This window comes from Natator depressus, chromosome 1, assembly GCF_965152275.1.
Source record: "Natator depressus isolate rNatDep1 chromosome 1, rNatDep2.hap1, whole genome shotgun sequence".
NCBI classification, from domain to species: Eukaryota; Metazoa; Chordata; order Testudines; family Cheloniidae; genus Natator; species Natator depressus.
Window position 1 is genome coordinate 2,989,107 of NC_134234.1, and position 20,320 is coordinate 3,009,426.

Consider the following 20,320-nt stretch of genomic DNA (forward strand, 5'->3'; position numbering starts at 1 on the left):
GTGGGTCAGGGAGCAGAGCCTTGAAGGAACAGGGGGAGTAGAGCATAACTTGTACATAGACCGATTCCCCAGTTTGTCACACTGACACAGCACAGCAATTCCAGGAAAAGATATAATATCACTCTGACTACCATGTAAGTGATTCAGGGAAGGGGGCCCATCACCATATCACCAGCCAGCTCTGCATGGAGCTCGGTCTGAGAGCCAGAGCACCAGGAGAAAAATTTAGGTTCCTTAATGAGTACAGAGCCGGAGCAGCTTGTCCCGGATCTGTTTGGTCCTCACCCCGTAGATGATGGGGTTTAGCATGGGGGGCATCAAGAGGTACACATTGACAATGAGAACATGGAAATGCAGGGGCACATTCTGGGCAAATCTGTACATGAGGGAGAAGAAGAGATTTGGGATGTAAAAGACTAAGATGGCACAGAGGTGGGAGATACAGGTCTCAAAAGTCTTGAACCGGTCATCCTTTGTGGGGAGGCTGAAGATGACTCTGAGGATCTGGGTATAGGACAGGGAAATAAAACTCACATCCAGACCAATCAAACAGAATACCACAAAGAGACCATAATAACTACTGGCACGGGTGTCGGCGCAGGCCAGCTTCACCACAGCCATGTGGGCGCAGTACGGCTGGGGGATGGTGTTGGTTTTGCAATATGGCCACTTCCTCACTAGGAAGGGAAAGGGCAATGCAAGCATGCCACCCCGCAGCATCATGGCCAGGCCGATCTTGGCCACCACAGAGTTTGTTAGGATGGTGGAATGTCTCAGGGGATGGCAGATGGCCACGTAGCGATCAAAAGCCATGGCCACGAAGATCCCAGACTCCATCACTGAGAAACAGTGAAGAAAGTACAGCTGGGCGAGGCAGGCACTGAAATTGATCTCCCTGGAATTGAACCAGTATATTGCCAGCATTTTGGGCATGATGGTCGTAGATATGACCAAGTCAGTGACGGCCAGCATGAAAAGAAAATAGTACATGGGCCCATGGAGACTCGACTCTGTCTTCACAATGAACAGGATGGTGAAGTTCCCCAAGATGGCTATGATGTACATGGTGCAGAAGGGAATGGAGATCCAGACATGGGCTGCCTCCAGGCCAGGAACACCCAGCAGGATGAAGGTGGAGGGGTTGGTGAAGTCAGTTGTGTTGGAACCTGACATGGAGTAGGGGAGAAGGTGTTCTACTCTGAGGCAGAACGGTGTCTCCTGCATGTACGTATGTTCCCCTGGCTTCCTGTATGTGCTCAGGCTCTATGGTGATGGTAGTAGTACAAATTCCTGGATGGAGAGACAACGTTAATATGAGACACAACATACGCTATTGGAGGCTGTTCTCATGGGTGAGGCAGATTGGTCGCTCTTCACAACCTGAAAAATGATATTTTCATCATTCAGATAAATGAATTATGAACAACTGACTCTACTAATGCCAATTCCATATTGTATGGGGCTTCTTGCATCAATAATTCCTACATTTCATGGTCTGAGAAATCTTAATAGGCACCAGCAGTAAACATGAGTGTGGATACTGGTTATCCATCATCGTTCCTTAATGCAATGAAAGCCAGGCTAACAAGTCCATGCTATAGGGAGTTCTGCATTCACCTGATTGCTCAAAATCTGACAGTGGGAAAAAAAAACAAACCATTGCCAAGACATGTGCCAAGTGAAAATATTCCAACTAGAACATACCTCAGGGAAAAGACCTGGGAGTCATTGGTAGCAGCTCCATGGAAACACCTGCTTGTGCACAGCAGTGGTCAAAACAAAGACAATGTTTCGATGCCTCAGGAATGGGATGAAGAATAACCTGCTCTGGATAGGAACTCAGTTTTGGTTACCCAGTCTCTCTAAAAGGGTTGCCATATGCAGACAGACTGAAAAGTCTGTGACTGTTTAGTTTAGAGAAGAGACAAAGAAGGGGGCATATGATAGAGGAGAGCCTTATTGCTTCAAATGGGTTAATTCCCCAAAGCAAAACTGATTGGGAGGAAAAAATTAGACAGAAAAAGAGGAATGAAAATTGGGAGTTCTTTCAGAAGAGTTCATTAGATATTCAAAAAGGCACGATTCCATAGTCAAGAAAATACAGAACTTTGGACAACCCCCGGTTCAGTGGCAAAGCGAAGGCAGCGATGTTAATCTTTCAGAAAAAGGAGATGTGTTCAAAAAAAAAATTTGTTCTGCATTTGGAAAGAAGCAGTATAATTTCATCCTTTAATGGGAGAACATATCTGGTTGATCAAAGGAATGATGTGGATGCAATAGACTTTGATTTCTCTGAGGCATTTGATTTAGTAGGGGTAAACATCCTGATAAAAAAATGAACACTGTAGAATATCAATCGAGCACATGTAAAATGGACTTAAAACTGCCTAACTGACAGATCCCAGAAAGCAGTTTTCAATGGGCCATTGTCAGCAAATTTTGATGTTTTAGTGGGGTTCTTCAGGGATCAGTCCTATGCCTGATCCTATTCAATATTTTCATCAATGATCTGGAAGCAAATAGAAAACCACTGCAGATAAAATTTGTGTACGACCCAAAGATTGGCAGAATGGTTACAATAAGGAGGCCAGGGCAGGCATACTGATTGATCTGGTGTGTTTTGTTGAGCTGGGCCCATGCAAAGAAAATGTTTTAATACAGTCATATGCAAAGTGATCCTCTCTGAACAGGGAATGCAGGCCTGACCCACAGACTAGGGCACTGTATTAAGGAATATGGGGACCCTGAAAAGGATTTAGGGGTCCCTGTGGGCAACCAACTCATCGTGAGCTCCCAGTGCGATGATGTAGCCAAAAGGGCTGATGCGATCCTCGGATGCATAAACAAGGGAGTCGTGAGTTGGAGCAGGGGAAGGATTTTATCTCTGCACATGGAGAAATTCACTCGTCGAACCACAGGGTCCATATTTCAAAAGGGATGTTGAAAAATTGAAGAGGGTGCAGAAAAGAGCCAGAAAATTACTGGAGGAAGGAGAAAATGCTGGACAGAGAAAGACTTAAAGAACTTCATTTATTCATCTTAAACAGTAATAACGGGCTCTGTAATCTATCAGAGAAAGGCAGAGCAAGAACCAATGGCTGGAAGCTGGGGTGATTAACCGTTGGAACAAACTGCGATAGGAAGTGGTGGATTCTCCAACTCCCCATGTCTGCAGATCCAGACTGGATCCTTTTCTAGAAGATCTGCTTGAGGGATTCTCTACACTTAGAAATCTACAGTGGCATTGCCGTAGTGATTCAGTGTAGATACTAACACCGACGGCTGGGGTTCTCCCATCAGTGTATGTAATCCACTTCCCTGAGAAGTGGTAGCTAGGCTGTGGGAAGACCTCATGGTGTCTACACAGGGGTTAGGTTGATATAACTACATCTCTCAGAGGTTTGGATTCTTTCTGATGCTTCAGAAAAAGGCAAATGCAATGTTAGATTGTATTAGCGGAGGCATAGCATGCAAGTCACAGTAGGATATAGTACCGCTCTGTTCAGCACTGGTTAGGCCTTAGTTAGAGTAGTGAGTCCAATTTTGGCACTCTGTATAGAAAGGCTGTAGATTACCTGCAGAGGATCCAGAGGTGAGTGACAAAGATGATCAAAGGGAGGAAACACAAGCCATATGAGCAAAGGCAGAAGGAACCAGGCATGTTTACTTTCAAAAAGATGAGATTAAGTGGGGGTCATGATAGTAGTCTTCAAATAGTTGGAAGGCTGCCAAAAAAGCTGGAGGAAAGTTGTCCTATTTTGCCACAGAGGGCAGGAGAAGAGGCAATAGGTTCAAACTACAGCATAGCAGATTTAGATGAAATATTTGGAAAAAAATTCTAACTGTAAGAGTAGGAGAACAATTGAACAGATGCCTAGGGAGGTTGTGGAAGTGCCTTCACTGGAGGTTTTCTAAAGGAGAAGGGAAAGTCATTTGTCTGGGATGGTTTAGTCACAATAAATCTTGCATCAGGCAGGTGGTTAGACTAGATGACCCTTGAGGGCCCTTCTTATCGTATGGCTCTGTGATTCTACAATGTAATCTAGTGAGGAGCAGGACTTAGTCAAACACAAGTCATGGAGATGAATACTGGGGAAACTGGGTAAAATTTAATAGCGTGTGTTATGCAAGAGGACAGATTGGATGATGTAATGGTCCCTTCTGATGCATCCAATGAAGTGAGCTGTAGCTCACGAAAGCTTGTGCTCTAATAAATTTGTTAGTCTCTAAGGTGCCACAAGTCCTCCTTTTCTTTTTATGGATACAGACTAACAAGGCTGCTACTCTGAAACCTTCTGAGCTTGAACACTGTGAATCTATCAATTAAGAAACTAGATCAGGAAATAATGTGTACTGTGTCTCATAACATGAGCAAGGGAACATTCAATTACATTGAAAGTCTGAACATATAACAGTGAGAAAAGAAAATTCTTAACAGAATCCATATTTAACCTGTGGAACTCATTGGCACTGACATATTGGATTGAAGTGTTTAGCTGAATGGGATTCACAAATGGGGAAACTTTGGGGAAGAGGGGAGCCTATAGAGGAAGGAGGGGCTCCACCTGAACCAAAATGGAACCAGATTGCTGGCACTTTACATTAAAAAGGTCATAGAGCAGTTTTTAAACTAAGGGTTGGGGGAAGCCGACAGGTGCAGAGGAACACGTGGTTCGGACAGAGACGTCCCGAAGGGGAGTCTCTATTAATGGAGATTCTCTAAGTCCTAGTCAGGACGAGATAATGGAAAATGATAAAATACAGGCAGGATCTGATGAGGAACAATGAAATGAAAAAGTGTCCCATTCAAATACATCATGTAATGGCAGACAGCTAAAAGGACTCCAGATTTTAAAGCGCTTCTATACCAATGCTAAAATTCTAAATAATTAAATGGGTGAACTAGAGTGCCTCCTATTGAATGAGGATATTGATATCAGAGGCACCAGAGAAACTTGGTGGAATGAGGGTAATCAATGGGATACAGTAATACCAGGGTACAAAATATATCGGAAGGACAGAACAGGCCGTGCTGGTGGGGAAGGGGCACTATATGTGGAAGAAAATGTGGAATCAAGTACAAATCTTAACTGAATCAAACTGAAGCATTGAATCTCTGTGGATAGTAATTCCATGTCTAATCATAAGAATATAGCGGTAGGGATATATTACAGACCACCTCAGCAGGATGGTGATCGTGACTGTGAAATGCTCAGCAGGTTATTAAAATAAAATAAAATAAAATAAAAAACTAATTAATAATGGGGGATTTCAACTAAGTACAAATCTTAACTGAATCAAACTGAAGCATTGAATCTCTGTGGATAGTAATTCCATGTCTCTGTGGATAGTAATTCCATGTCTAAAATGTGGAAGTTAAATCCTATTGAGGAGAACAAAAAGTAGCATAAACTTTCTGGCAAATGAAGTGTAAAAATATAACTAGCAAGGCCAAAAAATAATTTGAAGAACAACACCCCAAAGACTCAAAATCTAGGAGCAAAATTTTATTTAAGTACATCAGAAGCAGAAAGCCTGCTAAACAACCAGTGGGGCCATTGGACGATGAAGATGAAAAAGGGGCACTTAGGGACAATAAAGCCATTGTGCAGAAACTAAATGAATACCTTGCATTGGTCTTCACGGCTGAGGATGTGAGGATATTCCCAAACCTGAGCCATTCTTTTTAGGTGACAAATCTGAGGAACTGTCCCAGATTTAGGTGTCATTAGAGGAAGTTTTGGAAAAAATTTATAAATTAAAAAAGTAAGAAGTCACCAGGACCAGATAGGATTCACCCAAGACTGCTGAAGGAACTCAAATGTCAAATTGCAGAACTGCTAACTGTAGTCTGTAACCTATCATTTAAATCAGCTTCTGTACCACATGGCTGGAGGATAGCTAACGTGACGCCAATTTTTAAAAATGGCTCTAGAGGTGACGCCGGCAATTACAGGATGGAAAGCCTGACTTCAGTACCAGGCAAACCGGTTGAAACTATAGTACAGAACAACATTGTCAGACATGTAGAAAGACATTATTAGTTGGGGAAGAGTCAACGTGTGTAAAGGAAAATGACGCCTCACCAATCTACTAGAATTCTTTGAGGGGGTCAACGAGCATGTGGGTAAGGGGGATCTGGTCGGTGTCGGGTACATAAATTCTCAGAAAGCCTTTGACAAGCTCCTTCACTAAGTGTGCTTAAGCAAATTAAGCTGTCATGGGATAAGAGGGAAGGTCCTCTCATACATTGGTAACTGGCTAAAAGATCGGAAACAAAGGGCAGTATAAATGGTCAGTTTTCAGAATGGAGAGAGATAAATACTGATGTTCCCCAGGGGTCTATTCTGGGCCCAGTCCTATTCAATATATTCATAAATGATCTGTAAAAAGGGGTAAACAGTGAGATGGCAAAATTTGCAGATGATACAAAATTTCTAAAGATAGGTGTGAAGAGCTATTAAAAGATTTCTCAAAACTGGGTGACTGGGCAACCAAATGCCAGATGAAATTTCATGTTGATAAATGCAAAGTAATGCACATTGGAAAGCATAATCCCAACTACACATATAAAATGATGGGGCTAAATTACCACTCAAGAATGAGATCTTGAAGTCATTCTCTGAAACCATCCACTCCATGTGCAGCTGCAGTCAAAAAAGCAAACAGAAAGTTGGGAATCATTAAGAAAGGGTTAGGTAATAAGACAGAAAATATCATATTGCCTCTGTATAAACCCATGATGTGCCCACATCTTGAATCCTGTGTGCAGATGTGGTCACCCCATCTCAAAAAAATGATATATTGAAATTGGAAAAGGTTCATGAAATGGTAACAAAAATGATTAGGGGTATGGAAGCACTTCTGTGTGATGAGAGATTAATAAGATGGGGACTTTTCAGCTTGGAAAAGACACGACTAAGGGAGGACATGCCTGAGGGCTGTAAAATCATGACTGGTGTAGACAAAGTCGATAAGGAAGTGCCATTTACTCCTTCTTATAACACATGAACTTGGGGTGACTGAATGAAATTAATAGGCAACAGGTTTAAAACAAATCAAAGGAAGTATTTTTTTCACACAATGCACAGTCTGTGGAACTCCTTGCCAGAGGATGTTGTGAAGGCCAAGATTATAACAGGGTTCAAAATAGAACTAGATAAATTCATGGAGGATAGGTCCATCAATGGCAATTAGCCAGGATGTGCAGGAAGGTGACCCTAGCCGCTGTTTGCAAGAGGCTGGGAATGAGCAAAGGGGATGGATCACTTAATGATTCCCTGTTCTGTTCATTCCCTCTGGGGCACCTGGCACTGGCCACTGTCGGAAGAGAGGAGACTGGGCTCGATGGACCTTTGGTCTGACCAAGTATGGCTATTCGTATGTTCTTATTTTCTTCTGGATTGGCCATTGTAGGTGGTGATGGTGGCACGACTTTTAGTTAGGGCAGTCTGGCACGTTCAATTTGAAGACCTTATTTTCAGTTGCTTATAAGTTTGCCAAACTGTCACTGTTTGGACTAAAAAATTCCCATACTGGGTTTCTGCTTCTGGTTTGAAAGTTTCAGGCATAACAGTTCAGCTGACTTCATTAATGAATCTAGCAGAAAAAATGTCTTGCCCATGTTGAAAAAATTGTTTAATTGTTCCAGTGAGGAGTCCTATCACCTCCATGCTTTCCAGCAAATTAAAGTCAGGTAACAGCTCCCCGCCCTGTCACTCATTAACAGCCAAGCCCTGAAATGCAAGAGGAGGAGGTGACACTGTCTGTGTGTTAACACACTTCTCGCTCCTGAGGTCTTTTCTCAGTTCTACCTCCAAGGAGACTTTTGCCTCGGTGGGGTCTTAGCAAACTATGGGCCATGGCCTCCAAATTTGGGCTTGTATCAGACATCTACTAACATTTTTCATGCTGAAGGATCCACAGTGTCACTGAAATACAGACACATTGGGGCTGGAGGTCATCAGCTTGGGGTGAGGGGTGCAGCAAAGAGGGATAATTTGGCCAGTGAAACTGGAGCAAACTCACCACCTACGTCCAGAGACCTGGGATGTTTAATGGCTGTGCAGAGCAGAAAAGGATGACAGACCTAATCTCTACCCCATCCCGCCCAAGTTCTACTGGGTTTGTCAGAGAGGTGAGCTCCTCAGCAGGAGATGGGTACCTGTGAATCCTGAGAAGGAAGTGTCTTCCCTGGGAATTCCCTTCAGGTAGTCGTGGCCCACAAATTTCTCACCCCAGCATCTGCAGGAGCATCCCACGCCGAGAGCTGACACAGAGGTGTGCACTGTTTATAATATAGTTCTGTGTAATCCCTGCAGGGTTCACTAAGCCTCTAGGGGAGAAGCGACGTCTGAATGGAAACAGGCTGGACACCAGAGGCATGCTAGCCAATATTTCTTTTTCCACGTCTGTGCTTCTGTGTTCTTTATCCTGTTATTGGAGTAAACAATAATTAAGGGATCTTCCCAAAGGGAGATGAGAACTCTTGGGCTCTGTGCTGAGTGAGAGAGGAATTGGCTACTCTGTGCATTTGTGTATATTTAAAAATTATAGTTGATTACTAAGAAAACTAGGGATAATGTCTAGATCTGCTTACGGTCTGACACCCTGTAAATGCCCAGCTGGCATGAGTAGTAGTAGACAGAGAGACTGAGAGATAGATAACTGAAGGGAGACCTGAGCACTTTCTGCAGGCACACCCTATCAAAAGCTTTGCTAAAGTCAAGGAATAACACGTCCAGTGCTTTCCCCCATCCACAGAGCCAGTTATCTCGTCATATTTCTCATGGCAATGGAATTATAAGTTTTGTACTAAGTATGCCTTGGGAGATATGATTCTGAAAGTCTTGATCTGCTAAATATTAATAGCTCATTGCTATCAATGTATGTGACATTATGAAATCTTGCTATGTGTGACATGAGGCTGGGAACACTCCAAAGCAGGCATTTGGCATGACAATAGAATAGCCAGACAGTGTTAATTTCTGTAATTTACATCTGTCCAGGGAAGAATCCACTAACACAGAAACTCTGAATAAGGAAGCCTCCTCAGAGGGAGCATGGATACAATGGAGAAAGTTTGGCCAATGGGAGTGGATCACCCATGTCACATGCGCAGACTTCCCAGCAAGCTGGAAGAAACTATAAAAGATGTGGAGTGACATCGTCACTTGTCTTCACTCTCCCACAGCTCTACACTGAAAGAACGTCTGGAAAACAAAGGATTTTGAATGAGGAAGGGGAACCCAGGCTGTAAGGCAGATGCACCCTGTGCCTCAGGAATGTGTGAGCCCGCTTGTGTCATCAGTCAGGGTGAGAGATTGCTCATTCGAATCCTAACTAATGTGTTCAAGTCTTAGATTTGTTTCCTTTTATTCTATTTAAAGTTAATCACACTTCCCTGGGTTCAGCTCTGGCAGCTACCATCTTAAGTTCAACAGAGTCATCTCAGGTTTCGGAGGAGCAGCTGTGTTAGTCTGTATTCGCAAAAAGAAAAGGAGGACTTGTGGCACCTTAGAGACTAACCAATTTATTTGAGCATGAGCTTTCGTGAGCTACAGCTCACTTCATCGGATGCATTGAGTGGAGTCATCTCAGTTTGTTTTAGATCCAGAGCCCATAGGAATACAGTAAGCCACAAGCAAATAACACAGACAATTACAAGAGCATTTATCTTTTAGTAGGTTTCAGAGTAACAGCCGTGTTAGTCTGTATTCGTAAAAAGAAAAAAGAAAAGAAGTACTTGTGGCACCTTAGAGACTAACCAGTTTATTTGAGCATGAGCTTTCGTGAGCTACAGCTCACTTCATCGGATGCATAGCATATTGTGGAAACTGCAGAAGACATTATATACACACAGAGACCATGAAACAAAACTTCCTCCCACCCCACTCTCCTGCTGGTAACAGCTTATCTAAAGTGATCATCAAGGAGGGCCATTTCCAGCACAAATCCAGGTTTTCTCACCCTTCCCCCCCCCCCGCCCCAGACACACATACAAACTCACTCTCCTGCTGGTAATAGCCCATCCCTCTTTGAAACCTCTCTTTATAATGCGCATGATAATCAAGGTGGGTCATTTCCAGCACTAATCCAGGTTTTCTCACACACACCCCCACACACACACCCCCCTCCAAAAACCACACACACAAACTCACTCTCCTGCTGGCAATAGCTCATCTTACAATGTGCACAGCAATAATCCAAGTTTAACCAGAACGTCTTGGGGGGGGGGGTTGTAGGAAAAAAACAAGGGGAGATAGGCTACCTTGCATAATGACTTAGCCACTCCCAGTCTCTATTCAAGCCCAAATTAATAGTATCCAATTTGCAAATGAATTCCAATTCAGCAGTTTCTCGCTGGAGTCTGGATTTGAAGTTTTTTTGCTTTAAGATAGCGACCCTCATGTCTGTGATTGCGTGACCAGAGAGATTGAAGTGTTCTCCGACTGGTTTATGAATGTTATAATTCTTAACATCTGATTTGTGTCCATTTATTCTTTTACGTAGAGACTGTCCAGTTTGACCAATGTACATGGCAGAGGGGCATTGCTGGCACATGATGGCATATTTTAGTAATTTATTAAAGATACCAATACAATCATGAACGCAACAGCATATATAATTCCAAACACGTACATGTACCATGGACTAACTGTAACTATAGACACACTCACATCCTCCTAGGTGGTGTTACAGTGTGTCGGCCCTCTCAAAGTCTCTTGGCCCTTGCATGGATTGATTGTCAGTACGGGTTTCTGCTGGAGTATCCCAAAGGGAGCTGAATTTGCTATTCTTGGGCACCCCTTTTTATACAGTGATTTTGACTATACCTACTTCTGTGCCTGTGCATGCTGCCATTGTCCCTCTCTTTCTTATTGGTCGGCCCTTGGAGTCATGAGGGACCCCGGATTCCACAGGTGGCGTAAGGTGATGTGCCACCTTCGCTTTGCGGTTAAGGCACGTGTTACGGACAGTGTTGCAGCAATCTTGTGTTTAATTCTAAGCTTTTCTGACTTTGCTTTTGCAATGTCACCAGAATTTTAGGGCATGAGGTCACTCCTGGGCCATTTCTTGTATCTAAGGACTAAAATAGTTAAGCTAGGTCTTGCTGGTTTTAGCCTACAGTTTCCTTGTGTTTCAGCTTGTCTGATTTCTCACCTAGTTCCATTAAATATTACTCATTCTTATGTCTTACTTAATCTTATACTTTTAGAATTCCATAAATCAATTTTGATTAACATATAATGAGTACACCGAATATAACATGTTGATTAATTAAGTACCACACAATAAATGAATACTAAACTAAACTGATTGGCTACACTGGGAGTGAGTTATCTTATTATCAAATGATGATTAGATACTAAGTGCCCTGTCACATACATATGACTACATATAGCAATGGTTAAAGTGAATATCAACAATCAATCGATAATCAAATCTTATATATAACTGAAAATTTATGCCTAAAAGATTATATGTAACTTAATTTTACCCACACACCATTAATTTGCATTATTACTACGGTTTAGTTCCTTCTTTTGGGACTCTTTCAATTGTTGAAGTAATTACCCCTCTGCATTGTGGTACGTGACTGTAATCATAGGGTGCTTATGGAATTTGATGTGGACTTATGCTCTGTATTTCCTCTTAAGTCTCAACATCTTTATACCCTTCTCTCATATTGTGACTGGCTGTTGCTGGTGTTGTGACAGTTCATAGACTCATAGAAGATTCGGGTTGGAAGGGACCTCAGGAGGTCATCTCGTCCAACCCCCTGCTCAAAGCACGGCCAATCCCCAACTAAATCATCCCAGCCAGGGCTCTGTCAAGCCGGGCCTTAAAAACTTCTAAGGAAGGAAATTCCACCAACTCCCTTGGTAACCCATTCCCTGGGGATACGTTCATAGTGACTTTCCTCTGGAAGGTATTTTGAAGATATTTTAATAAAAGATGCTACAGGGTATGATGATAGTCACAGATGAGAATTAAAGATCAGAGATCCATTGGCGATAGCCTAATGTACCTGAAAAAACTGAGGTTTCTTTCCAGTGCTTCACCACCCTCCTAGTGAAAAAGTTTTTCCTAATACCCAACCTAAACCTCCACAACTGCAACTTGAGATAGAATCAGTTGATCACAAAGGTAAGGGAATAGGAAATATACATGGTAATGGGTTAGCCCGTTATGTACATATTGTTTTAATTTTTCCTCCCATACACCATGAATAGCCATTGCTCCACCTTTCACTGAGCTTCAACATCTGGTTCTGTTTTCCCATGATCCATATGGAATTCCATCACTGACTGGTAAAGAGTGAGTTTCTCCTGGGATATATGTTTTACATTCCCCCCCCCCCCAGATTTCTTCAGTAAGGAAAAGATTTTTTTTCTCCAGTCTGCATAAGACTTTTGGTTATCTCTCAATGTTACATGTAATCCTAGTCTATACAAACCCAACATATGATTTTGTACCTTACATTGTTACAGTTAAGAAGCTATGGTAGTGGGCATAGGTAATTCCCAAATTGCATCCACCTTTTGCTGTGCAGGTGATCGACCTCCTTGAGACAATGTGATACCTAAAAAGGAAATTTGTGGAACCATTAGTCATACCTTTGTTGGATTACACTTTAATCCTGTGTCCTTGATGGTTTGAAAAAGTTCATTTAGACACTCCAGGTGTTTCTCTTGAGTTTCTGCTGCTAAATAAATGTCTGCACATTGCAATAGAACAGATGGTTTAGAAAACCTTGGCAAAATTAATTTTATTTGCCTGTGGGAAATGGCTGAGCTATTATCTACCCCTTAAGGTCAGATTTGAAATGTAAACTGAGCCCCTTCTACTGTGAAAGCGAATGTTGACTTTCCTTAGACACATGGTGGAAAAACATTTTGCTTTGGGATCAATAGATTTAATCAGGTCAGGCATTTTGGATACAACAGCTGAACAAGCTGGAGTCACTTGATTCAACTTTCCATAGTCAATAGTAAGACGCCATGACCCATTTGGTTTTTGTACTGGCCAGACTGGAGAGTTGCATACTGTTATACACTCATCAATGATTCCCTGCTGAAGCAATGATTCAGTGGTTTTAGCAATATGAGGTGAGGCCTAAAAAATTGGAAAATTTGCCATTCCTTGGAATGTATGAAATGGCTGCCTTGCAAGCCACAGGGGTGTGGCCTCAGCCAAGGAGGTGGTGCATTTACCAGCAATTAGAATGGTGGCAACTCTATGACTTGTGCATAGACTGATTCCCTAATTTGCCACACTAGCTCAGCATAGTAAGGTTAAGAAAGGATTTAATGTCTCTCTGACTGTCCAGCACCATGTCACCAGCCAGCTCTGCATGGAGGTCTGAGAGCCAGAGCACCAGGAGGAAAACATTAGGTTCTGTTATGAGTAAAGAGCCGGAGCAGCCCGTCCCGGATCTGTTTGGTCCCTACTCCGTAGATGATGGGATTTAGCATGGGGGGCATCAAGAGGTAAACGTTGGCAATGAGAATGTGGAAATGCAGGGGCACATTCTGGCCAAACCGGTACATGAGGGAGAGGAAGAGACTTGGGATGTAAAAGGCTAAGATGGCACAGAGGTGGGAGATGCATGTCCCAAAAGTCTTGAGCCGGGCATCCTTTGTTGGGAGGCTGAATATGGCTCTGAGGATCTGGGTGTAGGACAGGGCAATAAAAATCACATCCAGACCAATCACACACAATACCACAAAAAGGCCGTAGTAACTACTGATGCGGGTGTCGGCACAGGCCAGCTTCACCACAGCTATATGTGCGCAGTACGGCTGGGGGATGATGTTGGTTCTGCAATATGGCCACTGCCTCAACAGGAAGGGATATGGCAGTATGACCATTCCACTTCGCAGCATCACGGCCAGTCCAATCTTGGCCACCACGGAGTTTGTCAGGATGGTGTAATGTCTCAGGGGATGGCAGATGGCCACATAGCGATCCAGAGCCATGGCCACGAAGATCCCAGACTCCATCATTGTGAAGCAGTGAAAGAAGTACAGCTGGATGAGGCAGGCACTGAAATCAATCTCTCTGGAATTCAACCAGTATATTGCTAGCATTTTGGGCACAATGGATGTAGATACAACCAGATCGGTGAAGGCCAGCATGCAAAGGAAATAGTACATGGGCCCATGGAGGCTCGGCTCTGTCTTCACGGTGAACAGGATGGTAAAGTTTCCCAAGATGGCTATGATGTACATGGTGCAGAATGGGATGGAGATCCAGACGTGGGAAGCCTCCAGGCCAGGAATGCCCAGCAGGATGAAGGTGGAGGGGTTGGTGAAGTCGGTTGTGTTGGAATCTGACATGGAGTAGGGGGAAAGGTGTCCAACACTGAGGCAGAACGGTGTCTCCTGCATGTACTGTATGTTCCTCTGGCTTCCTGTATGTGCCCCGGCTCTAGGGTGATGGTGGCCGTACAAATGCCTGGATGGAGAGACAGAGTTAATCTGAGACACTACATACACAACTGGAGGCTGTTCTCATGGGTGAGGCAGATTGGTCGCTCCTCACACACTGAAAAATGACATTTTCAATATTCAGAGAAATGAATTATGAACAGCAGACCCCTCTAATGCCAATTCCATATTTTATGGGGCTCTTGGCATCAATAATTCCTACACGTCATGGTCTGGGAAACCTTAATAGGCATCAGCAGGAAACATGATTGTCAATACTGGTTATTCATCATTGTTCCTGTCAAGAGTGAATCCCAACTCTGTCACTCCAAGCGCAGAAGTGGGGCCTGTAAGGATTTTAAATATTAATACTTGCATTAAGGCTTAAGGCTTGTATTAAACTCCCAAGGTTTCACATTCTCTCCAATGTTGGCTTGGTAAACACTGCCACCACCCAAATGCAAAAAAAAAAAAAATAATAATGTTTGAACCCAGGAAGGAGTACTTGGGAATTCCTCCCTGTGGGGTACCATCAAGCCCTTTTACACACACACCCACACACCCACCATGGTAGAGCTGAGAAAGAAAACAAAGGAATTTAGCTGTGGCTACCAGCTCATCAAACAACATGCACAAACGTCTTAGGACACCCAAAATCCAATCCTGTTTGTAAAAAAGGTAAATGTTACTAAAAAACAAAAAGAAAATACATCTGAAACTTAGGCTTTTACAAGATTTTAAACGAGCAATTCCAAAAATCAAGCACCCAAAATAGCTTTCTTGGGGGTTCAGCTTAAAAGGAGTCCACAAGCCAAAGAAAAGAAATAACCCTAATCACGTCTAGCTAATCATTCTGATCTGCTTACACATTTGAAGTTCAGGTAAGTAGTTCTAGGCATGGTCTGATAATGTATGATCACACCTGGCTTAAGCTGCCTGCAGTACGGCTGCTCTGTCCCTCCAGCCCAGGGAACAACAGACAACGGGAAAGTTTCTTTCCCAATTTCAAAAAGTTTTACTTTCCCATTGGCTCTTTTGGTCAGGTGCCCACTTTTTTTCATTACTGGGGGACTTTTTAACCCTATACAGGTAAAGCAAGTAAAGAACAGCTACAAAGAGGATTTTTACAGCTCACTGCCTCTATGATGGATAACCAGTATTGACATTCCAAGCTGAAAAGTCCCAGTCTTATTAATCTCCCCTCATACAGAAAACATTCCATACCACTAATCATTTTTGTTGTCCTTTTCTGAACCTCTTCCAATTCCAATAGATCTTTTTTGAGATGGGGTGACCAAATCTGCATGCAGTATTCAAGGTGTGGGCATACCATGGATTTATATAGAGGCAATATGATATTTTCTGTCTTATTACCTATCCCTCTCTAAAAATATAATGAGGAAACCAAAAAATAATTTGAAGAACAACTACCCAAAGACTCAAAAAATAAATTTTATTTAAGTACATCAGAAGCAGGAACCCTGCTAAACAACCATTGGACCAGTGGGACCATTGGACAATGAAGATGAAAAATGGGCACTTAGGGACAATAAGACCATTGTGGAGAAACTAAATGAATACTTTGCATTAGTCTTCACGGCTGAGGATGTGAGGGAGATTCCCAAACCTGAGCCATTCTTTTTAGGTGACAAATCTGAGGCATTGTCCCAGATTTAGGTGTCATTGGAGGAAGTTTTGGAACAAATTTATAAATTAAAAAAGTAAGAAGTCACCAGGACCAGATGGGATTCACCCAAGACTGCTGAAGGAACTCAAATGTGAAACTGAAGAACTGCTAACTGTAGCCTGTAACCGATCATTTAAATCAGCTTCTGTACCACATGGCTGGAGGATAGCTAATGTGATGCCAATTTTAAAAAATGGCTCTAGAGATGACGCCGGCAATTACAAGACGGTAAGCCTGACTTCCCAGGCAAACCGGTTGAAACTATAGTAAAGAACAACATTGTCAGACATGTAGATAGACATTATTTGTTTGGGAAGAGTCAATGTGTGTAAAGGAAAATGACGCCTCACCAATCTACTAGAATCCTTTGAGGAGGTCAACGAGCATGTGGGTGTCAGGATGTAGATATTCAGGTCTGTCTGTAAAGGCCTAGACTCTAAGAATGTAGGTGTATTCTTATCACTTAGCTAGTTCTAGAGGTATAAAAGAAAGAACCAAAATCACTGTCTGCCGGTGTAAGGGCCTTCTCTCCCTGTGACAGTCTGAGGCCCTGTGCTTAGGCTAAGGCCTTTGGCTAAGCAGCAGAGGCAGCCATAAGCCAGGAAGCGACCGGTCACCTCCTCACATTCCAAACTAGTCACATTGAAAGAAGGTGCTATGGGGCTGTTAGGATACAATCCTGTCCTGATAGTGCCTATCTCCTCCAGAGAAAGGGAAGTGCCTAGAAGATGTAAAAAGAAACTTAGTTTGATAGCACCCTGTCTGGCAAGAACTCACTTATCAATAGCTGGGATGTGAAATCCTCACTTCTGTATTGTTTTGTCATTAGAGTTCCCACTTTGCTATTGTTTGTCTGTATAATCTCTGTCTGGTTCTGTGATTGTTTCTGTCTGCTGTAGAATTAATTTTGCTGGGTGTAAACTAATTAAGGTGGTGGGATATAATTGGTTAAATAATCATGTTACAATATGTTTGGATTGGTTAGTTAAATTTCAGGAAAATGATAGGTTAAGGTATAGCTAAGCAGAACTCAAGTTTTACTATATAGTCTGCAGTCAATCAGGAAGTAGGGGGGGAAATGGGAACAGGGAATGGGGGTAAGGAAATTGGAATCATGTTTGGCTAAGGGCAGGAATGGGAACAGGGACACAGGTGTAAGGTTCTGTGGTGTCAGAGCTGGGAAGGGGGACACTAAGGAAGGAAACTGGAATCATGCTTGCTGGAAGTTCACCCCAATAAACATTGAATTGTTTGCACCTTTGGACTTCGGGTATTGTTGCTCCCTGTTCATGTGAGAAGGACCAGGGAAGTAAGTAGGTGAAGGAATAAGCCCCCTAACAGTCATTCCATCTCAAAAAAAAAAAAAAAGATACATTGGAACTGGAAAAGGTTCAGAAAATGGCAACAAAAATGATTAGGGGTATGGACGCACTTCTGTGTGATGACAGATTAATAAGATTGGGACTTTTCAGCTTGGAAAAGACATGATTAAGGGAGGACATGCCTGTGGTCTGTAAAATCATGACTGGTGTCGATAAGGAAGTGGTAGGTGAAAACAAACAGAAGTAAGTATTTCTTCACACAATACACAGTCAACCTGTGGAACTCCTTGCCAGAGGATGTTTTGAAGTCCAAGGTTATAACAGGGTTCAAAAAAGAGCTAGATAAATTCATGAAGAACAGATCCATCAGTGGGGATTAGCCAGGATGGGGGGGGAGGGGAAGGTGTCTCTAGCCTCTGTTTGCCGGAGGCTGGAAATGGACGACAGGGGATGAAATACCTTTCATGATGAAAGATCCCCTATGTCACTGAAATACAGACACATTGGGGCTGGAGATCATCAGCTTGTGGTGGAGTGGGCAGCAAAGAGGGAGAATTTGGCCAGTGATACTGGAGCAAACTAACCACCTATGTCCACGGTCCTGGGATGACCTAATCTCTATCCCATCCCACCCATGCTCTGCTGGATTTGTCGGACAGCTGAGCTCCTCAGCAGGAGATGGGTACCTGTGAATCCTGAGACGGAAGTGTCTTCCCTGGGAATCCCTGTCAGGTAGCCGTGCCCACACCTCTCTCACCCGAGCATCTGCAGCAGCATCCCATGCTGAGATCTGACACAGCAGTGTGCACTGTTTATAATATAGCTCTGTGCAACCCCTGCAGGGTTCACTCAGCCTCTCGGGGAGAAGCAGCATCTGAATGGAAACGGGCTGGACACCGGAGGCACTCTAGCCAATATTTGTTTTTCCATGTCTGTGCTTCTGTGTTTTTTATCCAGCTATAGGAGTAAACAGTAATTAAGGGACCTTCCCAAAGGGAGATGAGAACTCTTGGGCTCTCTGCTTAGTCAGTGATGAATTGGCTGCTCTGTGCATTTGTGTATATTTAAAAATTATAGTTGATTACTAAGAAAACTAGGGATAATGCCTAGATCTGCATAGGGCCTGACACCCTGTAAATACCCAGGTGGGATGAGAAGTAGTAGACAGAGAGATCGAGAGATAGATGACTGAAGGGAGACCTGAGCAGTTTCTGCAGGTACACAGTGATGTCTCTAATGGATCACAGATATTTAATTCTTGTCTATAACTACCATCATTCCCTGTAACACCTTTTATTAGAGGAACTTCAAAATACCCAGCAGAGGAAAGTCACTATGAAAACATCCCCATCATTCAGATAGGTAAACTGATGCTCGGGGAGATGTGAATTGGGAAAGGTCACACAGAGAATTGGGAAAGGTCACACAGTGTAGACAAAAAGAAAAGGAGTACTTGTGGCACCTTAGAGACTAACCAATTTATTTGAGCATAAGCTTTCCTGAGCTACAGCTCACTTCATCGGCTGTAGCTCTCGAAAGCTTATGCTCAAATAAATTGGTTAGACTCTAAGGTGCCACAAGTACTCCTTTTCTTTTTGTGAATACAGACTAACACGGCTGTTACTCTGGAACAGTGCAGACAGTGCTCAGAGCCTGTCGACACTGGAGCTTTAAAGTGTTCAGACTTGCTGAGCTCAGGGGGGTGATTTTTCACCCCTGTTAGCCAGCAAGTTAGAGCACTATAAAATGTAAATGTAGACAAGCCCATAGTCTTCTCTTTTCCAGACTAAACAAACCCAGTTTTTTCAATGTTCCCTCATAGGTCTAGACCTCTAATCATCACCTTTGTTGCTTTTCTCTGGACTTTCTCCAATTTGTCCTGATCTTTCCTGAAATGTGGCACCCAGAACTGGACACAATACTTCAGTTGAGGCCTAATCAGCGTGGAGTAGAGTGGAAGAATTACTTCTTGTGTCTTCCTTTGAACACCCCTGCTAATACATCCCATAATGATGTTTGTTTTTTTCATGAAAGCATTACACTGTTCACTCATATTTAACTCGTGGTGCCTGGTGACCCCCAGATCCCTTTCCGCAGGACTCCTTCTTAGGCAGTCATTTCCCATTTAGTATGTGTGCAACTGATTGTTCCTTCCTAAGTGGAGTACTTGGCATTTGTCCTTATTGAATTTCATCCTATTGACCTCAGACCTTTTCCCCAGTTTGTCCAGATCATTTTGAACTATAATCCTATCCTCCAAAGCACTTGGAACCCCTCCCAGTTTGGTATCATCTATAAACTTTATAAGTGTACTCTCAGTGCCGTTATCTAAATCACTGATGAAGATATTGAACAGAACCAGTTCCAGAACTCCCCCACCCATTGACCAACTGGACCTGCTCTTCACCCCTTGATGCGGCCATCTGCTTCACCCTTTACGCCATCTGGGACTCTTCCAGCGGCAGGAAAAAAGACTGAGTGACACAGGCGCTGAGTGACACATGCCTCCCGTCCCCCTTTGGACTTACCCTCCCAGCTACATTTGGATGGTGGGCCTCCCCCTGCTTTACCCACCAGCCCTCCTGCAGCAGTTGGCTCCTTCCACCTGCCACCTGCCCCGCCCGCCCCTTTTTGCCTGTTTTCTCCCCGTCTGCTGCTTTGGCCCTTTGGGAGTGTTTCTTTCCTCTTAGTTTGCTTACCCCGACTCAGTGTTTGTTAGTTTGTTAGCTGCAGGCCCCTTCCCTTGTAGTTCCTCCCACCAGCTCTGGAGACATTCCACCCTTGGATCCCAGAGTATACGCTCAGGTGCCCGCAGCCCCTCCATGCACCACCACGTCATCTGCCCCAACTGCCACCTCCAGTTCCATCCCTGGTGGCCT

General features: G+C 43.3%; 2 protein-coding genes across 2 annotated transcripts; both read right to left on the bottom strand.

Moving 5' to 3' along the window:
- Window positions 1-234: 234 nt before the first annotated feature.
- Window positions 235-1,224, bottom strand: LOC141998985 (olfactory receptor 52R1-like). Its single transcript, XM_074972083.1, has one exon. It carries the CDS (start codon window positions 1,222-1,224, stop codon window positions 235-237), a length of 990 nt encoding a protein of 329 aa, XP_074828184.1.
- Window positions 1,225-13,394: 12,170 nt separating this feature from the next.
- Window positions 13,395-14,393, bottom strand: LOC141999049 (olfactory receptor 52R1-like). Its single transcript, XM_074972204.1, has one exon. It carries the CDS (start codon window positions 14,391-14,393, stop codon window positions 13,395-13,397), a length of 999 nt encoding a protein of 332 aa, XP_074828305.1.
- Between the last annotated feature and the right edge of the window lie 5,927 nt (window positions 14,394-20,320).